The 8,744-nt window shown below is 45.8% G+C and overlaps 1 protein-coding gene across 1 annotated transcript in view; it reads right to left on the bottom strand.

Moving 5' to 3' along the window:
* PCID2 (PCI domain containing 2) overlaps positions 1 to 8,744 on the bottom strand; it is a 30,421-nt gene that overhangs the window by 16,548 nt on the left and 5,129 nt on the right. Inside the window, 2 exon segments of the mRNA XM_008572931.1 lie at positions 656 to 664; positions 929 to 1,022. Coding sequence (XP_008571153.1) covers positions 656 to 664; positions 929 to 1,022 — 103 coding nt within the window.

The following is an 8,744-nucleotide window of genomic DNA, read 5'->3' as shown; positions in this document are numbered from 1 at the left end:
TCGGATCCCATGTGGAGACCGGTTCCCGCTCACTGGCTGAGCGTGGTGCGGGCGCAACACCGAGGGTTGCGATCCCGTTGCTGGTCAGTAAAAAAGACAAAAAGGAAAAAAAAAACAGTCTGCTGCTACCCGGAAGATTTACCTGGTCTGAGGTGCAGTCTATACACTGCCACATATCATCACCAATAGATAAGTTCACTTTTCTTCCAAAAAAAAAACCTTCTTCCCAATAGGAACACACTCCAATATTATAATGCGTATCAATCAGGAAATAGGGCTTTACAAAATGTTGACAATATTTCCTACAGAAAATATTGCTTTTACATCATTTATCTTCTACGTACTTGTATTTTCAAGCAGCATTCAGCAAATGCTTTCCATAAAAGTCCAGAGAGTAAATATTTCAGGCTTTGCAGGCCACAGATCTCTGTGGACCTAGCCATCAGGGCATCTACAGCAGGAACGCAGCCATATACACCAGCAGGTGTGGCTCTGCTCCAACAAAACTTTATTGACAACACCAGGGTGAACACTGGTTAGCTGACCCATTTCTCAGTAAGAACTTAAGCAGGAGACACTTGTGGTTAGGGCAGCTATTGGGCTTTAGGGACAGACAGGCCTGGACAGAGTCTAAGCTCCACTTAGACTTCTCCACTGGGTGACCCTTACACACCACCTCACTTCTCCAAACCTCAGAGAGTTGTGCGGGAGTTAAATACAGGCATATGAGGTACAAATTTCAGTAGAGTATATGACACATAGTCATGCGTAATAAATGAACTGGAATTACATAAATCGTAAAGGAACTTTGGAACTTTCAAATAAGAGTGACAATACTAGTTTTCTTTTTACTCAAACTTTAAGCTTCTCTTAAGAAACTGGTTACCCTACAGTGTTCTCTAGACACCTGTGTGCGTAATGCTTTTACCTACTTGCAGCCGTGGGTTTGCAACATGAGGGTGCTTAAAAGACACCAACTCGGCACAAGATGCTCCATCCCTCGAGTCGATGGCTTCACAAACCTGAAACATTGAGAGGGAAACCTAAGTAGAAAATAAAACACTCCATCCTAATAGAGCCTAAACAATGCATTGTATACCACTAAGATTCATTTTCCCCTTCTTTGAAAGGAGTCAGAATAATGAAAATACAAGTCAATCCTCTTTTTAGCCAGAAAGCAACTTCATTTCAAAATGGGATCATCCAGAGCAAGAAAACAGGTAAAGCAGAACAAGCCGGCGGTTTGTTATCTGGTTATTAAAGAAGGTGAATTATTCTAGCCTTATTTGGCCACACTAACGTACATTTGAAAATTTACATTAATAAATTTATAAATACTATTTATACAGTTTCCAGAACAGCTTAAAAACCACATATATCCAAAATTCAAAAGGCTGCCTTCCACTCAACCTAAATATGAAATAAAAGGGAAATGGAAATGACTAAATAAATTATGTCACTTCATACAATGGGATAATTGGCTGTTTTCCTTTCTTTTTTTTTTTTCACTTAACAGTGAGGACATTTTCTCATGTTATTCCATGTTCACCACATGTATATTGTTAAGTGGGAAAAAGGTTAACTGCAAGAAAATTGCATAACTTGATTTGGGAGAGAAAAAGATCAGAAAAACTATGTATAACATGTAAGCACAGGAAAAAGTGCAGGGCCCTGCCTACACCGGTGGGTCACATGGGCTGTGAGTGGGGGCAACTTTCACTGTGTGTACCTCTGTATTAGAGGCCTATGTCCCAACAGACATTCTGCAGCTAGAAAGCATATCATACTTTTAAATTCTTTTTTTTTTTTCTTTTCCTTTTTATCTTTTTTACTGACTGGTAACGGGATTGCAACCCTCGGTGTCGCGCCCGTACCGGGGACCGGCAACAGGATCGCAACCCTCAGTGTTGCACCCGCACCACGCTCAGCCAGTGAGCAGGAACCGGTCTCCACATGGGATCCGAACCCTCAGCGGGAGCGCCGCCGCGCTCCCAAGCAGCGCACTCTCCAGTGCACCACCGGGCCGGCCCATACTTTTAAATTCTATTTACAAAAAAAAAGACAAAAATTCTAACTATTCAAGTGAAAAGACCAGCCAAGCATAAAGCTGCATATGTAACATAACTTGACTACAACAAACTTGGATGGAGTTTTCTGCCCAGGGACGTCATAACAAGGGTATCCAAGTGGCCAAAAGGCATATGAAAGGTTCCTCTACATCGTCACCCATTAGCAAAATGCAATGAGATGCCTCCATACACCCACCAGACAGTTAAAATTAAGAAGGCTGCCGGTACGAAGTGTTGCCAAGAACAGAAAGCAACCAGAATGCTCACACTGATGCTGGGGGCGAACTGGTACAGCCACTGTGGAAAACTGGTACTTGTACAACAGCAAGCAGACACCTGCTCTCTGACTCCGCAATCCTACACCCCATCGTCTACACCCAGAAGAGATGGAGACAATGCCATCAGGACACGCGCAGGAACCCAACTCCTTCCACCTGCTCTGCAGCGCAGGGTGTGGACTTGGAAAGCCGACACGACCTTACAGCAGACTAATTTATACAGTAAGGAATTCGCCCCTTGACTATTCAACAAAACTACACATGCGTTTACATTCTGCAACACCAACTCCTCTTCCCGGGATTTACGACTAGAAATAAAAGATATTTGCACATGGTTACTCTTTCGTGGATTACATGTAATCACAAAATGCTGGAAACAATTCAAATGTCCACACACAGGAGACCGGCTGGACAAACTGTGACACACTTATTCAATGGCATCCTATGCAACCATTTTAAAAAATGAGGAAGGTCTCTATGAAGTGACGCGGAACACAACGGTACTTCAAAAGGTTCATGGAAAGATTCATGTTATCTTTTAAATCTATTTCTCCACTAACTTTCTGAAGTAGCCTCATATGGTTAAGAATGCTGCCTCTTGTATAAGAATGAAGGGGAAACAAGACATACGTGTTTATGTCTGCGTGTCTGTGTACCACACATGTATCTCCAAAAGCATATAGGAAGGAGAAGGCAGAACCGAATGAGGTGAGAGAGAAGCGCATGGTTAAGAATGCTGCCTCTTGTATAAGAATGAAGGGGAAACAAGACATACGTGTTTATGTCTGCGTGTCTGTGTACCACGCATGTATCTCCAAAAGCATATAGGAAGGAGAAGGCAGAACCGAATGAGGTGAGAGAGAAGCGCACTCTTCACGTGATGTTCACTCACCAACACATTCGAGAAACACAAGAAAGAGTTAAAGCAAACCTTGGAACTGAATGCAAAGGGAAGCACATGGATGTGAAGGGGCGGTGTATTGGTGTCATAATTCTGAAACTGCTTTGGGAGGCGGGTAAACATACTGATGTCGCTGGGAACCACGATCCTCAGTGCAAGAGAAAGGGAGATGCTAAAATGAAATAAGGGGAAGTGAGAAACCTGCTGCAAGTGGCCTCAGTGACTGTCTTGTCCTTAGCTGAAGCCCCCGGAAGCCTTCCAGGCTGTGGTCACAAGGTTTACGCCTTCAGAGCCAGCCAGTTACACATGAGATCCCAGCCTGTTGCTCAAGGCCACGTCACGTCCCACCTCCTCACTAACACTTTCATAGCCACATGTGGGCCAAGTGTGGTTTCCAAATGACACCTCTGCAGGGCACACTCACTCATGGTCACAGCTCCTTCACCAGTGACTTCGCAGGACATCCCTGGAGACCTGTAGGATGATGTGGGCGTGACACCCTTGGCTCTGCTTGGCCACCGCCACCTGAGCTGTACCCAAGGCCTCAGCAGTGACCTAACCAGCCAACTGGACCAGGTCCACAGGACCCTCAACCCGAGGAGGGCCCAGCTTGCTTGGCAGGCAGGGATCCACCCAAGAGTGGCCCCATCCCAGCCTCGATGACCAAACTGCAAGGAAGCCAGGGAGTGTGAAAGAAACACAGGGATGGCATAGACTATGTCACCAAACCTTAAAGAAATGACCAGCTCCTCAGTGGACAACAGGATCTCTGGCAACTCGATCACCTGCTTCAGGTGCTTTGCCGATTGCAAATACGTCAGACTGTAGAGGCTTCAGCCTTTTAGTTTAAAGACCCCCTACTGGACCACACATCCAGATGCCAGGTGAGCAGATCTTAAGTGGCACCCAGGCCTGGTTCCCCAGGTACACTCAGGCTCTGGTGCCCTAGGCATGGGGTCCGCAGGAAGCACCATCTACTCTCACAACTCATAATTCTTTAAAAATGTATTTATTCCCTCTGTCCACTGAAAGGCCTGGAGGCAGTGACGCCCAGAAGCAATGAGCATAGCTAGCACACAGCTCCCTGTCTCCAGGGCTGGGCAGGGAGAAGGCTAGGCAAGCCTGGGGGAGACACCGTGCGGGATGCATGGCAGGGCTCCAAGAAGGACAGGGCCTGTCAGAAAGCCACAAAAAACAGTGTGAAGTGGTGCTCAGTGGCCAGACCTGGGAAAATTTGAGATTCAAAAAGAATAATGATGGCAATGGAGTATAACTTGGAATTAAAATCCATAATGATTTTATTTAAAAAGGGGTACAGGGAAAAGCATTTTTAACTGATGAAATACTATCCAATAAATGTAAAAAGAATGATAGAAAATCACCACTTGGGAAATATTAACCTAATAACTGGTTTGCTTGAGGGCTGCCGAGGAAGCCGACAGGTCCTCATAGCGGCATCCAACATACTGCTTACCTGTGACAATGGAGGGACCTGACAGACACCCCCCTCCCAAGGGATCGAGGCTGGAATAACCAATGAGAGTCTTCCTACGTAAGGCAGGGAGCTCCAACTACCTAGCACCTGTGACATCCCTGGAAAAAACTTAACTCAAATCCAATCATTAGGAAACAGCTAAATAAATCCGGGTTGTGAGACCTCTACAAGATGACTGGCCTGGACATTCAAAAGATGTTGAATGTTGTAAAAGATCCTCCCACCCCCAAAAGGCAAGAGGACTTTTCTAGATTCAAGAAGACCAAACGCAATGTGTCATCTGACCGGATCCTGGAGGCAAAAAATGAAAGTCCTAAAGAACACATCGGGGGAACTGGGAAAGCAAACTACAGATTCTATATTAGAAAACCCTGCATCGGTGTCAGTGCCACGATGCCCGCAGGTGACTTGCACATGGCACAGGGTGGAAAGCACACGTGGAGAGTCATCATGTGAGTCTTCACAGAATGCAAAGCTGCAGGAAGATACATTTTTAAAGGCAGACACCATTTTTAAAAAGTCATTTGCCATATGACACAGAAGACTGCGGAATAAACAGAAGAATGAAACAAAGGATGAATGAATAATATAAGCCCCAGGGAGACCGGCCACCAGGGGAAGTGCACACACTGGCCTTTTCCTAAGTAAAACCACCACCTTAAAAAGTAAAACACATGGGAAAGAAAATGCAAGGGAATTTAGCCTGTCCCCTCCAAACAGAAACTAAATTGGATGCCTGCTGAAACCCAGCACGCTGAACAGAGGGTCTGAACAGACAAAGAGGCATCTCAGCCACGACCTGTCATTGACACACTCCTTCTCAGGCCTCTTGGGCCCTGACGTATTGCTGACTGTGCTGGGACCGCAGGGTCCCGACTGATCCTCTTTCACCTGGGCCCTTACTCAGGGCTGGGTTTGTATGCAGCTGGGCCCTGAGAAATGGAGTGACATCTCCCTCCCCTGCCCAACCCTGGACAGAAAACAGACTTGCTTACCTTTTGCTATAAAACTGGTAGGTTCCCCAAGCTCAGTGCTTCTCTCAGGATGCATGGGCAGGCCCTGAGAAATGGAGTGACATCTCCCTCCCCTGCCCAACCCTGGACAGAAAACAGACTTGCTTACTTTTTGCTATAAAACTGGTAGGTTCCCCAAGCTCAGTGCTTCTCTCAGGATGCATGGGCAGGCATCATGTGGCCGTCGCATCACCCCCATGGGGCCTGAAGTCAAGGGAATCAACACTCCTGTGCTACCTGCTACACTGAGTAAAGGTCCTTGGTTTCAGAACCCAGCACCCACGAAACAGTAGGGTTAACTCATTAGCTTGTAAGGAGGGCAAAACCAAATCCCATACCCAGTATGGCGAATGAAGGACATGCCACAGGTAGCTGCCAGCCATGGAATGAGGAATGGAGGTCACTGAGGTTCAATTATGACTCATCAAGAAACAGCACCCTGAGTAATACAGAGTGCTAAGCACATGGGCACTGGAACCAGGATGTGGGGTCTGATTCTCGGCTATGCCACTTACTAGTCCAGGGACCCTCCTTAACCTCCTGGATAAAAGGGGCTTGTAATGGACCTACCTCACAGAATAATAGTGACGATTAAGTGAATTTCTCCACATGAAGTGCTCACAGCAGTGTCTGGTACTCGAGACACATTCAGCAAGCACTAACAACCATACTCTTATTCTTATTTCATCACCCCCGCAAGCTATTCTCATCGCATGAGACAAAGAAAGGGATTCCTGAAGTGCCACTCTGAGAACGCACGGCAGCAGCAGGGGTGGTCTGGTGAAAGAGAGAGATGAACCCAAGTCGGGCACACCAGCACAAATCCTGCCTCCACTGCCCACAGAACGAGGAGGTGTGAGCACTGGCAAAATACCCACTTCACTACCCACCTCACTGGCTGAGCTTCACCCCCTCCTACCTGGTCAGCAATTTACTCAACAAATTTGATATGTAACTGCTATGAAAAAACTAAACTATGACATGATGGAGAACAAGCCTTCTCCAGAGTGGGTCATCTGGGAAGGCCTCTGTGGACATGACACGTGAGCTGTGACCTAACTGGCAATCTAGAGTCACCAGTTCATCCAATCCCTTCCCTTTCTGTAGGCTGGTAGAGCCCAACTCCCAAGATATAGGCTCAAATTGGCAATGTTTATTTGCCCAGCTTCCCCTGCAGCTAGAGGTGACCCAGTTCTAGCCAATGAGATGTTTGGGGTGGGGAGGGTGTTTCTGTAAGTATTTTCTTCCCTCATAAAAAGATGGGGGAGCGGCTAAGCCGTCCAGCCCATGTGGCCATGGCTGAGCCTGTGCGGGAGGAGCTCTTGGCCCTGACGGCAATTTTTTGCGGGGGGGCCCCACGAGTGGGAGGTGCTGAGTTGCTCAGGAGCACCTGGTCCTTCAGAAAACCTCCAAAGTAGATGTGGACTCAAGTGGAAAGAAATGCAAAGAGAAAATGATTAGTGTACTGTTTGAAACAAAAGTAGAAGGAACTCAAAAGGTTTCTGGCATTGGAAGTCAAAGAGTATTCAGCGTTGAAAGAGTTACAAAAGGAATATGAAACTGTAGGACTTAAGCTTTTCTCCGGATTTGTACTTGGGTTGGTAAAATGAAATGGAAGACAGGAATCTTTTAGTAAAACAACAGTGTTTTTTGTTGTTGTTTTTGCATTGGATTTTGGGAGTGGCTAACTGAAATAGTCATAAAGGAGCAATTTTGAAGTTTCTCTCAAGCAGAATGACAGACATCATCCTAACTTCAGGAAAGAAAACCAGTTCTGTTTTATGGAATATTAAACATTAAAAAACCCTGTATATTCTAATGTTTGCCAGGAAAGGCTAGGTCCAATAGATGGAACATTATTTGAAAAGTAAATAAAAAAAAGATGATGGCAAACGAAGAAAAAAAAAAAGATGCAGGAGTGTGGGGAGGACACACTTCCCTACTGTTTTCAGATGGTGGTGGTGGGAGGACTTGGAATTGCTCCAGCTATACAGTGGCTGAGGGGAGACAGTACCCCAGCTGGCCAAGCAGAGGGGGAAGTGCTGAACCTACATAGTCACATACAGCCAAAGGGCAGCAGAGCAAACCAGCAGCTCCAGCTATACAGTGGCTGAGGGGAGACAGTACCCCAGCTGGCCAAGCGGAGGGGGAAGTGCTGAACCTACATAGTCACATACAGCCAAAGGGCAGCAGAGCAAACCAGCAAGTTCAACAGGCTTTCCTGAGAAACAGACCGCCAGGCTGCCCCTCACAACAGATGCCTATTGAGGGGGGTTCATTCGTTCAGGCCATTTACTAACCAGACTCCTGTGAAGAGCTCATGTTCTAGCTGAGGCAGGAATGAAAACATATGTATTACATAAAACGGAGCACACACTGCTGAAAAATGTAAGCTAAGAGGCACTGATGTGGATCAAAAATTGATAGATCTTGGTTCAAATTTTTTATTCCACCACTAAACAGCTAAGTAATTTCAACAAGTTACTTAACATCTCTCAGCATCAGTTTTTCTAGAAATAGTAACACCTACTTCTAAGGTTTGTTACGAAAGTTACAAATTGTAAAGTACTCAGCACGACCGCATGCCATGAGAAAAGGCTGGACCACATGGCTACCTCCGGCTTCTGTAAACACATAACCAAACCTGTTTTTAAACCAGCTAGACCACTTGCTGACACATACCTAAAATCATTTTTCCCACCTATACCAGAGCAGGTTCTTGTTCGATTCATAAAAATCTGCTCTTTCCCCAAATCTTCATTTTCTGGCTAAGAACCATCATTTTCTCACATCTATTAACTTTTGCCACCAGCATATGGCTTCCTTTAAGTCCTTTTTCTGTGAAGAACAAAGCATTTACCTTTCCTAAGTTTTACTATGCACTCTGACGGAGGGTTAAGCCAGGTAGAGCATTCCAGGCTGGGAGTCACCTGGCTTCTTCACAGAAGTCTGACACAGGAAATTCCATTAGGAGCTTTGGCAACTTCC

The sequence above is a fragment of the Galeopterus variegatus genome, unplaced genomic scaffold (assembly GCF_000696425.1).
Source record: "Galeopterus variegatus unplaced genomic scaffold, G_variegatus-3.0.2 Scaffold848, whole genome shotgun sequence".
Taxonomy (NCBI): domain Eukaryota; kingdom Metazoa; phylum Chordata; class Mammalia; order Dermoptera; family Cynocephalidae; genus Galeopterus; species Galeopterus variegatus.
The sequence above is the reverse complement of the archived record's forward strand: the minus strand, read 5'-3'. Positions and strand labels throughout refer to the sequence as shown.